Consider the following 17,065-nt stretch of genomic DNA (forward strand, 5'->3'; position numbering starts at 1 on the left):
AGAGGCCGCGATAGTGAGAGGCCCGCACACCGCGATGAAGAGTGGCCCCCGCTTGCCACAACTAGAGAAAGCCCTCGCACAGAAACGAAGACCCAACACAGCCATAAATAAATAAATAAATAAATACTTTAAAATAGGAAGACTCAATTTAAAAAAAAAAAAAAAAAAGTACTGAGAATGACTAATTTTTCTGAGTTGGATTTTTTTGAGCATAGGTCCAAACACAATATCACAAAGTTTAGGTACTTTTAGTTGGTTTTCCATAATGGCATTATCCTTAGAATAAGGATATTAGCTTTTCGTATAAACTCTACTGAATGAAGAAACCCTGAAAAAATTAAGAAATTAATTTTTTAATATGCATTTTAATTCATATTAAAAATTTTGTGTGCTTGTTTATATTTATTTTAAAAACCAGCAGCTGTGTGTGTATCTGTTTACTAGACACACTATCACATCATTAACAGTGTCCCTAAGCAGGTCTTGGCTAAGTTATGTCCAATTGCGGGTGCTGGAAGAAAACACAAAACCATGCTCACCGGACTAGTGAATAGCACTCTGTCATTGCCCAAACTGAATTTCATTCCAAAGGAGGAGTTGTCCCTTTTCAAGAAATAAACATTCTTATTAAAGTCATTACCTTCTTAGGAGAGTGACTCATTTTTTAGCCTCATAAATGTAGAAAATGTAAAAAAAAAAAAAAAAAAAAAAAATAGGTTGACTAAATATTGGCCGAAAGGCATTTCCTCAAAATGAAACAAAACAGAACAAGAAAATCTCTTTAGTTAATGCCTTTTCTAATTGTTTGCTTTGGGTGGTGGGAAATATATCCATGTATCAATGAAGAGTTGAAAGCATCTTTGTCTAAACTATTTGTTTTTCCTTCAACGGGTAGAGAGTTTTAAACTCAGAAGGAAATGTAAAACCTGCCTCGAGGCTGTACGTTTTGAGATTGCTGTTAGTGATGATGGTGGCATGCCTAGTGTTGGCAGCAGCTGGCTGTGGACTCCTTTCTTTTCTTCCTATTCTGGAAGAATCCATGCTGGACTATAGAGCAAGAAAGGTGCTACAAGTGAGATCGTGGACCTGTGTCTTTCAGAGAATAGTGGGGATGCAGAAGTTATCCTTGTCCCCATAGAGGGCACCATCCAACCCCCACCCCGAGAACCACAGGAAAAGCAGCTCATGAAACAGACTAAGGGTCTTCAACATGGTGGCAGAGAAGGAAATCACTTCCAAGTTATTTAAACTGGGGCCATGTATTTCTGGATACATCTATGGACTTGCCAGAATGCCATGTACTTTGTCCTCAAATTTGTAAATGAAAACCCCTCACCCCGATTTTCACAAAGGAAATCGAGTGTTTTTCTTTCTCCGATCACGGGGCAGGTGTGAATAGTGGGCCTGAGATCCCCAGGGCACCGCACTTAGCAGCCCAGACCCGGCTGAGTGTTTCCAGCAGAAAAAACAAGGCTGAAATGTGTGCTCCCCAGGAGCTGTGAATAAAGCCGTCACCTCAGGAGACGATGAAGAAATAGCATTTTATTTCTTTACAAATTTATAGCCAAGACAATAAATCTCTCCATAGAAAAATTTAAAACAAGATATACATTGTCGTGACCTTCATAACAGATGGAAGAGTTAGTACAATAGTGAAATCTGCCTGCTGGGATGTTGGTTTGCAGCATTTTGTCAGGCTTGATGGACGAAAAAGAAAGTCCGACTCTGTTAATGGGGCAGCTGACAAAGGTGCCTCGCCCTTATACTCAGTTGTTTGCGGGAATAACCAGAGATGATCTCAGAGCCAGGTCTCCCCTAAACTTAGCTACCTTTGCGGAATAAATGATATAATTTATAGGCTGTTTGTTTGGGGATTTATTTATTTGGATCCAAGAATACACAATAACCTGTTAACCTGTTCTTACCCTGATAACTTCAACCCAGATCTAGGTGATCCACTCTGATGTCCTTAAAGATGCCGTTGTGTGACAATGATTGTAACTGCATGTCGCTCAATGACCCCTTACACTCTTACGTTGATACTTGAGTAATGCGTCGTCCAGATTAAGTCCACGGTACCTCCACCACCTATCCCACCCCTCCGCCCGACCCGTTCTCCATCTCTGGAAAAGAGAAAGGGTGAAAGTCATGGTTCAAAAACCAGTCTTCACTCCATGCTTTAGTTGCCTCACCCGATATGGCTGTCAGGGCAGATCTGTAGGACACACGTCTCATTTTTTGAAACTATATGAAAGTTTTTTTTGTTTTTGGTTTTTTTTCCCCTGGGAGAGGCATCACAGGTAGGTAGATACAAGAGTAGATTGAATCAGATAGGAATCTTAGGTTAAGGGATGTACTTTCATTTTCTCATCTTTGAAGGCAGAAGAATTTCATTTTTTTCCCCTTCTTGTGTCCTAAGGGTGCTCTGAAGACAAATGAGAAAATGTGGTTGATTCCCGAGGAATGGAAGCCTGTGAGAAGCGCAGAAGGGAGATCAGAGCTCTCTTTAGGGTCCTTATACTAAGAAAGACAATAAATGGGTCAGTGACATTGTGGTCATGAACTTACTGCCCTAGAGGTCCTGCCAAGATGAGGCAGCTGCTCCCTACAGCTGGATTGGGTCTCACGGGTGTGAGTGGAGCCCGGCCAGCTGAGCTGAACAGTTGCTCCCCTCTTGGCAGTCATGTGGCCTGTGCCTGTCTGACAGAATCCTTTGCCTAAGCTTTTCCCTTTCTAGAGGTGGGCAGTTTGACCCCCAGTTACTGATGAAAACAGAGCACTTTACAACCAAGGCGCTGCTATAAGAGGTCCTAATAACAATCACGATGTGTTAGTATTACATGCTATTCCTAGTTTCACAAGCAGAAGAATTTCCTACCTCTGAGAGGCACGAACAGGAAAGAACAACACAGCTGGGGAAAACGCTGACTGAGAAAAGCTACTTTTTCATAGCACATACAAAAATCAGTCCTCATTTTTCACTTTAAGTATTTCAGTGACTAGTAGACTTTTGGAACTGGAATTTATTTGTCAAATGGTCTATCCATGATACCATATTAACTTTAGCTGAGCTTACCAGTTTTAGGAAAATACTTTGCTATAGTCTGAAGCTAAGCATTCCAGAAGCAAGAGCAGTAATTAAAATAGTTCCAAGGCCAGAGGTAAGTTTAAAAATGAAATGTGAGATCTTTTCATGAATTGTGACAAAATACAAAAAAAATATCCTAGGCATAAGATGTGAATATCATGGACAAACAAAGTCATTTACTTCTGCTGCTTTGTAGAAATAATTTTGGAATGCAAAGGAAATACTATTTTAGAAACAACTGAAAACAATCAGATTCTTCCAGTAATTACTCATGGAAATAAAGCACGAAATATGGTGCTTTCTGAAGAAATTTCAATGAAAGGTCAATGAAATATCCCAAGTTGTTTTTTTGTTTTTGGGGGGTTTTTTTGCAGATATGTTGCTAACCATTTAGTAAATGAGCAGTTGAATGGTGAACACTTCCATGCCTAGAAATTTGAAAGAAATCTTTAAAACTAGGATCAATAAATTTCTAAAATAAGGTAACACTGTACCTGAATGAGACCAAGAGGGAGCCAGCCTTCCTCACAGACTGAGCTGGAAGGCCCCGCTCACTGGTTCCTAAGCAACCATCAGGCTGTCAGACACTCATCAGAACTGAAAGTTGTCTAGATTTTACTCAAGAGAATGCAAATCAACCAAGACCCTCAGGGAAGCAAGTCAAGACTAAATGAAATCATGCTGTGCTTAAACAAGGACTTAACAAATGTAAACCCAGCTCTGAGGACATAACTAGTACTCCCTTATTTTCCACATGACAAGGAATGTGGAAAGTTTAACTTGGCCATTGGGGATTTTTGCCACTAAAATGCAGATAGTCATTTCCATGATATGAAATACCACATGGTGCTTAATGCTTGAGATACGTTTATACAGATCCTTTCCTGATTCCATGGTATGAGGAAATCCTTTTCTCTAGCCACTTTACTCAGTTTGTTAACTCATTTTTTAAGCACTATGCTTCCTAGAGGCACTAATGATTGATTCCTGCCCCTCTCCGACTATATTTTGAATTTACTGAGTCTGGAATTTTGTTAAATAGGTCAAAGTACTTTTTTCTACTTCACAATCTCTTAAGGTGATTTTTGACCAGAACAATTTAGTGATAAGCATCTTTTAGTAAAAGGAAAACATGTTTGGAAAGACTAACCTGTCCAAGGAAATAGAAGGAAGGGAATGTCCTTTTTATGTGTTTTCCTTTAAATTTTAAAGGTGCCTTTACTGTGGTTGTAGGCGTAATTTTGCCACGTGGGGTTTTATAGGCCATCAGATGAAGACATTTAGACTGCGAGAGCTTTCTTCCCTTTGTGACGCCATTTAATCGATATATTTTCTCTTCTTTTAAACATATTTAAATAATTAATAAAATTATTTCTCAGCAAACCAAAATGTTTTTAATAACCAGAGGAATTTTTAAATTAGTGACATTAATTAAATAATTAATTAAAAAGAGGGGATGTGTAAAGTAATGGAAAAGGTGGTTGGACCTAGAGCCTCATAAAAGATGAACATTTTGGGGGGATTAGAGCTATCCTTGATTATGGCAGGAAATCCTGAGAATGAAATCGGATAAGTTGAATATACATGAGTTATTATGTGTGTATTTTTAGCACTTTAAAGAGCTACCCAATATACAGGCGTGTCCCTATTTTAAGAAAATCATGTAAACAAAAATCCAGAATTGTAAGCACAATAATTTAGTATTTCTTTTATTAATAAATGCATCCCCAGTTAATAGAACTTGCTCTTCAATTCCTTTAAAAAAAACAGGCACCTTTAAAGCATGATTCAATTCAGAAAAAAAAAAGAAGAAAAAAACGTCTATTTTTGAATACCTTTTTTGGAAGGCCATCTCTAAGAATCCACCACATTCTGCTGTCACTGACATTTCAACCGGGGCGGGCCATGGAACATTTGCTCAAGGCTAATTGCAACTGTCTAGACCCATAATGAAGCCTTTCCTGGATGACCTTTACGAATTACAGTTAAGTCAGGCTCCCCTCTGAGCGACCGGCTAGTCAATAAACTTTTCCCTTTGGAGGATAGGTTATTAGAAGTCTGTTGTCGCTGCACTGGTGATATTCTGTTCTAGACGGAAACCTTTAGTTAAGTGGTGACAGCAAGTAGTGCCCTTTGTGATTTCAGGTTCTTGTCACTGTGGGAAGTGCATTTGCTCTGCCGAAGAATGGTATGTTTCGGGAGAGTTCTGCGGCTGTGACGACAGGGAGTGCGACAAGCATGACGGTCTCATCTGCACAGGTGCAGTATCAGCCTACCCTACCTGTCCTGTGTCACGGCGGGCAATAGAGACGGATGATACCCACCGTGTACTGCCGTAGACAGCTGGGCAGGGGCGCCTCCGGGTAATCAAGACCCACTCTTCATAGGAAGTCACTGCAGAAGGGGAGTGGGCATTGGCGGACAAAAGTAACCACCCCCCCAACTCACACATATGCAGTTACATACTGAAAAGAGAAAATAATCGTCTTGACAACCATTTTACTTTGAGCCTGGTGTAAGGAATGGAGTATCATTTTAAACAGGACCCGGGTACCACTAATTCAAAGACGGTTGATGTATTGGTTGGCTGCAGGGAGTGGGGGGGTGTGTGTATTGGGGGGATGAGGGAGACTTAGCAGTGTCATAGCTACTGCTCTCCCAAGTTATTGAATCCTGATAATCGGTTAGAAAATACATCTGCTTGAACAAGTTAACAGGGGAAAGAGAGACATGTTATGTTTGTTCTCCTTGCTTCTAGTGGAAGGTAAAAGATGAATGCTTGTGTATGTCATTAAGCTAGACATTCACTCTCTGTCCATCCCTATGGCACAAGGCTCATCTTCTAGCTGATTCCTCAGCTTACCTCATTCTATGTCAGGGGACTTTATGGTTTTTAGCATTTATTCATAAGTCAGACATAACTTGCTCTCTACAGGAAAACAAAATTATGACACGGAAGCCACCTGGAGTGACACAGGATGGTCACTATTAGATGATACACAGATGGTGGCATCAAGCAGATGCCATTAACTATGTGAAAAATCAGATTTCCCATAGCTGCTAAACAAGATAATGATAAGATGGCTACAGAACAGAATAAGAAAATCTGCAGAGGATGAATGAAATGGTCTTGATTATGAACTGCTGTGGTTTAGAATAACATATTTTAACTTGGTGACTTTCGATCATGATAATGACTCCCCTGTGTACTTTATTGCAGGGAATGGAATCTGTAGCTGTGGAAACTGTGAATGCTGGGATGGATGGAACGGAAATGCATGTGAAATCTGGCTCGGCACAGAATATCCTTAACAATCCATGGCAGAGAACTGGATTCTTATTTTTCTAGGCCATTAGAACATATAAATGCAGAGGGAACCATATATAATCATCACTAGGACAGGTCAAACAGACCATTGTATGTTTTTCTATTTCTGAATGCCTCAGTGAAATCTGGGTACCCATTAAAAATGAGTTAAGCAAATTCTGATGTAAATAACGCCAGAAAGATTTTTTTCTACCTTAATGTACATCAGTGGTTCTCAACAAGGGCAACTTTACCACCCAGAAGACATTTGGCAATGTCTACAGACAAGTTTCATTGTCCCACTGGGTGAGGTGGGAGGGCGTGCTATGGGCATCTAGCGCGTGGAGACCAGGGTTGCTGCAAACATCCTCTGGTGCAGGACGGCCTCCCACAGCAAACAATTATCTGACTTCAAGTATCAATGGTGCCTGAGCTGAGAAACACTGAGTTACACGGTTGTTAGAAATGCACACCCCTATACAAGAAAGACCATATTAGAGTCTAAGGAAAAGACATATCCTCACATAAATCCATTGACCATATTTTGCCAGTATTTCCATATGGAGACATGAGGTATGTGGTATACAAACACACATGGGGTAGGGGAGCAGGCAGAAACTACATCACCAGTGCTTTTGAAAAAAAAACTGGTCATTTTAGCCATTAAGTCATTTGTCATTTGTCTAGTCCCACTTTAAATCCACACAAGGGACTTCCCTGGCCGTCCAGGGGTTAAGACTTCGCCTTCCAATGCAGGGGGTGCAGGTTCGATCCCTGGTCGGGGAGCTAAGATCCCACATGCCTCGTGGCCAAAAAAAACAAAACAAAACAAAACTAAAACATAAAACAGAAGCAATATTGTAACAAATTCAATAAAGACTTTACAAATGGTCCACGTCAAAAAAAAAAAAAAAGCTTTGAAAAAAATTAAAAATAAACTCACACCAAAAAAAGACTCAAGATTAAGGAAGATATGAAAAATGCAAAATTCGACATTTTTAGTAAATGGTGACATAAGTTGCTTATATTCCGTGTCAGTATATATTTGCCTACTGAGGATTAACCCAAAAAAATGAATTTTTATTCAGGGGTATCTATTTTCTGTTTCTAGAACATTTTTAAAAACTGGGCAAGGGTTACATATACAAGAAATACAATTTTTTTACTGTTTACTCCATGGTAACTTGCCTTTTAAAAAGACAACATATAGTTAGATATATGATGGGCCTGAAATATACATTCACGTCTCTTAAAAGATTCTTATTTATAAGGATACATTACTTACTGGAAAAGTAGGGGCATGCAAAGAAATCAAGAAGAGATACTATAATAAAAAGTCTCAAAAGCTCAGAGGATTTTTTTAAAAATCCAGAAATGGCTGCCATAGAAATTACAAATATTCACTCAATAATAAGAACAAAATGTTTATTTTCTTAATGATGAAATTCTGCTCTGTATGAAATTCACATTGCATTATGAAAATGTACAATAATTTGGACTTCCCTTACATATTTACAGTTAAGTCTACTTATACACATTAGTCTAGGCAACCTTTAAATATTTAGAGCTAATAAAAACCCCACTTTTTTTCTAAATGTGATTTATATTTTGTAAAATCCCAGAATAATGTAACAAAATCATTTCCATATTGTTTAAGATGAAAATTTTTGCTTGGAAATTTTACTTGATGATGTAAATATTCTAGAGTCATGGCTTGGACTTTTCTAAGTCAAATCACCAAAAATAAGGAAAATATGTATCTGCTGAGTTACTTAAAAATTTGATATTGAAAATTATTTAAGAGAAAATTTAACTGATGCTGATTTTTATAGTACTAATAGTGTTCTCATACTGGAAGAGATTTATAAAATTGTCATCTCCTGAGATTAAGGAGTGCAACCATGTAAATTGTATCTCTGTTATTAAGTATGTCAATTGATATATCAGTTTTTGTAAAATGAGGAGACTATAAGCAGTCAAGAAATAATACAGATTGTACTCTTTCCTCTTCTCTATCTAAACACTTTAAGCCTCAAACAAATCTGTTGTCATTGTTCAGTTGCAATTTTGATGCCTTATGTGATGCATGAACATCGGAATTCATTACCTTATCCAGCCATCGTAATACAAATGACTTTCAGTTTCCCCTCTTGCAGAGCCCTGCTTTCTATAAAGGACCAGATAGTAAATATTTTAGACTGTGGGTCACATACATCTCTATAGGAGATTCTTGTCTGTTCACGTTTAATACTTTAAAATGGAAAAAATAAAAATAAAAACCTCATTCTGAGCTCCTGGGCCATAAGAAACAGATTGCAGGCTGTATTTGGCTTGCAGCCGAGCAGTAGTTTGCCATCCCGCTCTACTGGTACGGCCCTTAGTTTCCTGTCTCATCACGTTACCCTAGGTGTGTCTTAGTTTTCTTATCATTCTCTATATTTGTTATCCCTGCAACAAGAGTGCTGCCCTTCTTATATTTTCGTGTGAGAAAAATGTCCTCAGCATTTATGCTTTTTAAGAAGTTTAAATATGGAGAAATTACTTTATTATAAAGTTCAGAATGCGATTTGTCCAAATTTTTTGACAAAATCTATTATAGTCAGCTATATTCTGTGGTTCATTTAGCTATGAATTATTGAACCAAAACTGAATTATAGCATAAGTCACATGGTACCTAAACTCTAATGAATATTTTTCTTTTAAAACAGAAATATTTTCTTTTTACCTCTTTCTGTCTGCTATAACAGTTCTTGTGTGTGTTTTTATGTGTGATTTTTGTCTCTAGCAATGAAACATCAATAGATCTATTAAGAAGTGATTTAATTTACATGTTTAAGTTGGAGAAAAATAAACATAGTTACATGTAAAGACATAAATTCTACCCTTCTTAAATGTAATTTTATACTTTGACTTTTGATTCCATTACTAAGATAAAAACTCCCTCTTCAAAAAAAAGGCAGGGCAAGAACAAACTTGTAATAGGTGGAGGGAAAATATGCAAATTTTGTTGGCTTGTTCAAGTTGGTCGGCAGTTATGGTGGGATTAACGTCAACTGGGAAGGATGTGACACGTTTGCAGATGGTGTTGGCACCAACCCTGCTTGCTTGGCTAACCATCACTGAGGAATTCTTCCATAAAGGACTTTTTAATAAGATTCTACTAACATCCTAAGACCTAAGAGAATCACTATATCCTGTTGTCTTCCTGGACTCTTTGCTAATCTAGATTCCTACCGCGCATTGGAAGGAATGGCCTCCACCACCTCAAATGCAAACACAACGTGGGGATTAGACCAAATGATAGAGAAAACCAGGAAAAAACAAAAACATAACTCAGCCTTTGTTTGCAGACTCACTATCAAACCTTTGAAACCCTACTCAGTATTCGAGAGAGTCAGCAGGCCCTGTGTGCCACTTTGTAAGCTAAGAAAGCTACACTATGAAATGTATTTTACTCCAAAGTAATACTATTCACACCTGGCGTTTGATATGCCTGCGTTTAGCTCAGAAGCTTGCCCTGGATATAGTCTTGTTCTGAAATAACATTGAAAATAATTTTTAATGATTTTCAATTCCTTCTAAAATGGATTTCTTAGTCAATCTGGTCTCTCCTTCAAATGTTAATTCTCACTCTAATATTAGGGAGAAAACTTTAAATGAAGTGATACATGTCTAACTTAAGAAGAGAGAAGTTTTTTTCTTGTTTTTTAAAAAAGAACCAAATCTGATGTCAGTCATCCCGAAAACAGCTGACTGTTTTAGTGCTTTAGGCACGCATTAAGCAACTAGCCAGGTGTGATAAAGAAACTCTTCTTACTCTCCAAGAGGCAAACAATTAGACGGACTGCAGCAGGAGTCTTGAGGGCCCATCTTGAAGCCAGCCCTTACCCCAAACACTCAGGGCAAGGGAACATTTAGAGCACGAATCTCTAAATTCTCCAAGATTTGTAATGACATGATGCTCAGTTCCATTTTACTCTTTATATAGGCAGAACCATTTGCATCTCTTCTATATTTTTCCAAGTAAAGTTGTAGCAAAATATTTTAGAAAGCAAACTTATAGGAAAATAAAATGATGTCACCTGAAATATCAAACCAATGAACATTCCAGAGCATTGTTGAGGAATGAGTGAAACAGCTACCATAACAAATCAGTAGACATAAGCCTCTCACACCAGATATGGATGCAAAAGGAATGTGATATTGGAAAGAGTTGATAAGATTGACATATGTACATGGAGGTACAGAACACGTGGTGGTCTCTAAATACAAATGAATTCCATCAGATTTACTGTACAGAACACCAAAGGTGACAGATTGCACTTACTTAAAACAGCAATTTTTGAGGGGAGAAAATGGTGGAATCTTATCCTGGAAAAATCGCAAGAGCGGTATCGTCAAAGAGCTAAAATTTTCTTTGGCATGGTAAAGGGGGAAAATGAGTTTACCAAACTTATTTACATGACGTTTCTCTATATCTGTGGGTGATGCAATGCCATTTCATTACATAAAGTTGTTCAGTGTTTTTGAATATGCCGTCATATAAATATTTTATTCAATATGTTGTATTTATGAATAGAACAAATGATAGTCAACACAGAAACTGTACAATGCAGACAAACTCTTTGTATGTAGATTAATACACACCAATGGTTCTTGATACACAGGTCCTACAACATGCAGTTCATCAGTGCTGTCCTTGTTCCATGCAACAGGTCAGACCAGACACAGAGGAAATGATCTAACTAAATCACAAATAACAAGGACCCCTCTGCAATACGTCTAAACATATATTAGAAGAAAGTATTTTGACATCCATTCATAGGGATAAATGCCCTTATAGATAACTCATGTAAAAAACAAAACAGAGATACACATTTACTGAAATCTCAGTCACTTACAAAAATAAATCTTGTCATAATTTTAACTAATAAACAAGCTTACAGGGGAAAAAGAAACCAGCAAGTAGGGCTGATTACCAAAAACATATAGGTGGGGTTGTTTGGTGTGTGTGTGTGTGTGTGTGTGTGTGTGTGTGTGTGTGTGTGCGCGCGCGCGCGCGCGCCCGTGCACAGTAGGGTAAGTCCATCTAATTGGAATTTCAAGTTGCCACATATTACAGAATATATGTCTTCCCTAAACAATTGGTTAGTGAAATTCATCTAATGTATTTTAACTTAGCCTGTTAAAAATAATAGGCTTTAAAATGGTGTGACAAGAAATCAAGAGAGGTCAAAAGAATCATTTTGTTGTATTTGTACTTTAGCACTATCGACAATAAATCTACTCAAACGTTATGCTAACTTTTTATTTATTAAAGTGGAATTCAATACGAAAATGAAATAAGCATAAACAGTTAAATTGATAGTAAATCTTTAATCAGCTAAGCAGGCCAAAATTTTTAAATGCTGGGCAAGGGCTGTCATGGAGACTTAGGAAAGCAGTGACAAAATAATTTCCCAGTAAATACAGTGCAGATGGGAGAAAATGGCGACTGGGTCATCCTTCCACATGGAAATAATAACAAGAGGCCAGTACATTGATCCCACGTATAGTTTTCTATAAATGAGGTTCAGTTTGGTCTCAGTTAACTCTTCTGAGGAGAAAACATTGAAATTTATTAAGAAGTATACACAGAGTTAACAAATATATTTCCAAACAGTTTAGTATCAAACATTTTGAAACTCTTTTTATCCAATATTGAACATTTTGCATGGTTTCTTCACCATGGAGTCAACTATTCATGGACTTTCTTAGTCCTTGTCTTTCCTAAGCTCAGAATTCAGCAGTATTAAATTCCAAAGTAAGTTAAGAAAGCAAAATCAAAGAAAAGCAAAAAAAAAAAATTGTATGGACCGAAAACCTGATGTTTGAACGTGTTGGTTTGTCTTTAGTTTTAATCTAGAATAATTCAACAGACTGCATTCTGAGATCATGGCAAGGCACCTCTAACTCAGCCATTGGGCCACAGGGGCCCAAGAAGCTGAGTCAGAGGTATGGACTGGTGAATTACACAGTACCTGACTCAGCATGCTGAGCTAAAAAAAATATTTTTTTCCTAATATGTCCAGTTTAAAAACTTGTTAAACACCAAAAATATTAAAGTCTAATTTATAACTAACGTTTGCATTGCTGCTGCAGAAAAGAACACAACAGCCGCCTTGCCCATGCTCTGCTGAGTATGAGTGGAATGCAGCCCAAACTGGGGATGGCATTAAGTTTGGTTCATTAAAAACAGGAAGGATTCTATCTGAAATGGATTTAGGTAGCGCAATTCTTGTAGGTTGTAATTATTGATTTTTTTTCCTTTTTTCCAAATAATGAGGATTCATAGATGAAAATGAACCTTAATCAGGCCTACAAGGCCTACAGAGTTCTTTGGACCCACTTTCTCAAAAACCAGTGGGTCTTGCTCGCTGGGCAAGGCAAATGTTACCATTACCAGTAAGCTTGTGATATGTATAAAACACACACACACACAAAGAAACTAAGGGGGATGTCAAACCCAGATCATAGAGCGCTTCTCATGACTGCGTTTGACCCCGTTTCTCAGCCCGGCCACGTGGCCTCGGGAGCACAGTATCTGCTACTGGACAGAGCGTATATGTGTGTTTCATCAGTAGTGTGAGCCAGAGACAAAACTCTTAATCTTTATAGATGCAATGTGTCATAATAGGTTTAGAAGGCTTTCTGTTTCCCTGATCGCTCTCCCAACTAAGCCAACCGCGACAGTTAAGATTGAGAGGAACACAATCCCTGCAAAAGGTCACAGACAGTGGAGCCAGCAGCCCTGTAAAAACGGGAAGAAGAGAACTCCATAACAGCACAGGTTTACAGCATCTAACTAGAAATTACTCAAGAGTATCTGTGTGCTACAAAATCGAACTTAAACACATGGAATTCGCCGAAACGGGACTCAAAAAGGAATATGGGTAGCTGTCAGCAGGCAAGGTATCGAGTGGACTTGTGAAGTAGGTCATTCACGTGAAGTGTCACAGTCACAGAAAAGATATTAAAAAGGCATTCCGTATCTGGTAGGGCATTCCATGGTCTGAGTTGAGCTGGTTATCCAGGTGTCTTCCTGTTGTGAGGGCACAACACGTTGAGATTTATCCACTTGCAACCAAGAAGTTCGAGCCAGTGGGGAGCAAGCATCTGCTTACTGCCGGCGGCTCCTGGGCCCCGGAACAGGAGGGTGTGGCCAGGATAAATCACTCAACGGTGCTCAGGGAGAGTCAGTCACAACACCTGTGAGGATCTGGCTATGTCGTCTTACTTTTGTTGACTGGTTTGCCTCCATTCATGATTGCAGACGCGCTTGTGCTTTTACTCGGCGTCACCCCGGCTTTTGGGACCGTTTCTCCGACGTCATGCAAAGATGGTTCTCGGTACATGGCAACTAGTGACGGGGAGGGCAGGAGGAAAAGGAGACGTTACCCAGTTAGCTTCACACACAGACCTCAGCTGTTGGCCCAGTCCCGTTTTCCCTGAAGTCAAGTAACCCCATCAAGAGGGAATTCCTGTTTTAAAGCAGTAAGATCCAGCCCCCAAACAGAAAATATTACTTCCTTGGCATTTTCTGGTTTGTGTATCCAAAATACAAACCTGGGGGCACCTGCATTTTTGTCTAGGAGAGAAGGTTTAAATGGGGGATGTGGCCACACACACACACACACACACACACACCCCACAGGAATTATGTGAGAACGGCAAGCATTTAACCTAATTCTCTTTGTTCAGCGAGAAAAAGACTTTCCTTCCACTGCATACTGTCAACACGTGGAACTCATTCTCACTCATCTTTTCCATTCTAGGTATTCACACCCCTAGATCATTAAATTATTTTTCTCTCAAGTGCTTCAAAGGCAACATAATCACACTACTGTCAGCTTCAAAGCCATAAAAGCAATACAAACAACTCACTTTCCTTAAGCCAGGGTCTTCTGGAGATCATTGTTTAGATTTCCTCTCCCGAAAATCATGCAAAGAGACCCTTAAATAATTGAAGGCAAGTGTGGGGTGTTTTATATTTTTTATGCATTTTCAGGTATAATCATGAAAATCTGTAATTGATGTCATATAAGGCAGAAGTACAGAATGGCAAGAGGGCAAGTGGGAATGACGTCTGAGGAAGCTCTGGGGAATTGATCTGGTGACATCATTAATCACAATAGTTCATGTGGCTTTTTTGAAAATGATTCCAGGGAATCCTGGGAAAGGAGATTTCAGGGTGACTGATGCTTGGGGAAAACTGAGTTAAAATCATCTGCCATCAGAAAGGCAAGTGAATTAGAGCTGCCCAACCTGCTTTTTAGGGTTTTGAAAGCCTATATTTTACGAAGAGAACTTAAGCTTCGTTAGGATGAACCACTATATGCATTCTCCATGTTCAAGGTGGTAGGATTTCACCTTTTGCAAATGCATCGTGAGATCTTTCAGCGGCACACAGACTTGAAAGCACATGTGTATCAGACCTATAATAAAGAACTTAGCAAGTGAAAAGGATTAAGAGATTAATCCATATCCTTGACACACTTTCCAGTCCCTCACTCCCACTAGTCATTTAGTTAGGCGACAACAGCATCAGAGTGCTGATCTTGATCGTCTACGCAGTGAAGTTGTGTAAGAAATATGAATGCCCCAGAGCATCAATAATTCATCAGGAATCTAATTTGCCCTAACATTTCCAATGATATAATTTACATCCTGTATGGGTTTTGAAAGTTTGAAATTAATTTTCCTTATCAATTACACTATGTGATAACCTGTCTTTATAATACCCCCTTAATTGTCTTTAGAGTACTTCTGTCTGGTAGTTTTTTGAAAATTCTATTTCTCTCTTCTTCATGTATACATAAACACACAACAAACACATATACACACAACAGTTCAGTGTATTAATAAAATGCAGTGTGATATTATTACCCCATATCTTTAGGGTCTCAGGTATTTCCTGCTGGATATACTAAATAGCTGGTTTCCAGATTTTGCCTGATTTTTGTAGAGTTGCTATGGACTTCGTTTTTAAATTTTTTCACTTGCATTTGAATATCTGATGGTCTCAAAGTTCACTGGAAGTGGTAAAGCCAAATCATGGATACGTTATTTTGGAAGAACAGAGAAACCGTCTAATTTCTTATTTTTATTCTCATTTTCCTTATGATCTGTCATAGAATGAGAATAATTCACTCATATTTCAGACTGGAATAATTTTTCCTTTCCTAGATAGGCCCTGGTGGCTAATTGTTTGCATTTCAGACTCATTCTAGAGGCAAATTTAGTTAAGAGTGATAGTCAATATCACTGAAATTATAAAGATGGTATTAACCAACAAGACTGGTTTTCCAAACTTAGGCAAACTGAAAGCTGAATTATATGTCCACAGATAATTAATAATTAACTTCCAATATTTCAAATTATCTTATTCCTATAAAGACAATATGGATTATAAAACCAACATGCGTTTCTCTTGATGGCTAATGCTTTCCTGTAGGAATAAGAAACAAAAAGAAAAATCGAACCGTGTAAGCTGGCTTCAAACGTTTACTTAGTTACTGCAGGTCTGATTTTCTGCAAAAGGTAAACAAAAGCATTTGAATAGAAAACACTTTTGAAAAGCCTCAATATCAATTTCTTTTGGTAGTTCCCAAACAAATGTTACATAGATAAAATGACACTTCCGGTAGAATCCTTAATGAGAAATGTGCAGATGTTTCTGATTAATTAAAATTTTGTAGCCTCCTCTCCAGAAATCTAATCAAAGTAAATCTGAAGGCTTCATTGTTTACAGCTGAGTGTAAAAGAAGGTCAAGCCACATTTGAATTTACTAAACAATTATGCAGTTTGGAAGGGAGATATCTAATATCAACAAGTTCTTTAAAGGCCAACTTATTAACTCTTTATATTTCCTGTAATTATACTAATTCACAAATATGTGGTTACTTTCAGCTAGATAATAGCAAAATGGGCAAATACTCAAACATTCCATAATACTCAAAACTTAGTTTTTCTAGTATACCTATTGTCATAATCACAGCTTTATAATGTCATTACAGATTTTAAATTTCTTAAATTAATTAATTAATTTAAATTATTTAGGGGCTAGAGAGGTTGGGGTAGTTAGGATCTGAGACATGAGAAATGAGTACGGACATATTTAAATTAATGGAATATATGTGTATGTATATATATACATAATATACACACATATACATATATACAGTAAAGTGTACAAATCTTAGATGCACAACTTATGTAGACACCTGTGGATCACCACTGAGATCAAGATAAAGAACATTTCCAGCGTTCCATGAGGGCTCCTTGTGGCCATGGTAGAGTCATCAGTGTGAAAGATAAATGTGTGATAAATCTGATAGGGATAAAACACACATAACACTCACCTTCCAATGGCTTGGGTAGAAAATGAGCTGCTGCCTTGGTTTTCTTTACTCTGTTTCCTTTCATAACTTGCCCTTCCTTGTTCAATCCCAAAAACCAGGCTCTCCCAGATTCCTGTTGTCTGTACAGCATCGATGAGTAGATTACATAATAGTTTTCAAAAACAGATTCTTTAAACTTGCATTCAGGGGTAAAAAGTTCCTGTTGAGAGAAAAGGAAGAAATGAAAGTTAGAGGAAGGAATGGGAGCTTGCTCATGCTTCCTCTTCCTT

The 17,065-nt window shown here is 38.0% G+C and overlaps 2 protein-coding genes across 4 annotated transcripts in view; one reads left to right on the top strand and one right to left on the bottom strand.

The window, feature by feature from the left end:
* ITGBL1 (integrin subunit beta like 1) overlaps nt 1-6,572 on the top strand; it is a 207,566-nt gene extending 200,994 nt beyond the window's left edge. The window contains exons 10-11 of the mRNA XM_068526717.1: nt 5,234-5,347; nt 6,309-6,572. Coding sequence (XP_068382818.1) covers nt 5,234-5,347; nt 6,309-6,400 — 206 coding nt within the window. The 3' untranslated portion in view covers nt 6,401-6,572. The remainder of the gene's footprint in view (nt 1-5,233; nt 5,348-6,308) is intronic.
* A 7,085-nt stretch (nt 6,573-13,657) lies between these two features.
* The window catches only part of FGF14 (fibroblast growth factor 14), a 623,657-nt gene continuing 620,249 nt past the window's right edge, over nt 13,658-17,065 (bottom strand). For all 3 annotated transcript variants that reach the window (XM_068526687.1, XM_068526685.1, XM_068526686.1), the window contains 2 exons: nt 16,797-16,995; nt 13,658-13,794 (listed from right to left, as the gene is read on the bottom strand). In XM_068526687.1, coding sequence (XP_068382788.1) covers nt 13,658-13,794; nt 16,797-16,995 — 336 coding nt within the window. The remainder of the gene's footprint in view (nt 13,795-16,796; nt 16,996-17,065) is intronic.

This window comes from Eschrichtius robustus, chromosome 18 (genome assembly GCF_028021215.1).
Source record: "Eschrichtius robustus isolate mEscRob2 chromosome 18, mEscRob2.pri, whole genome shotgun sequence".
Taxonomy (NCBI): Eukaryota; Metazoa; Chordata; class Mammalia; order Artiodactyla; family Eschrichtiidae; genus Eschrichtius; species Eschrichtius robustus.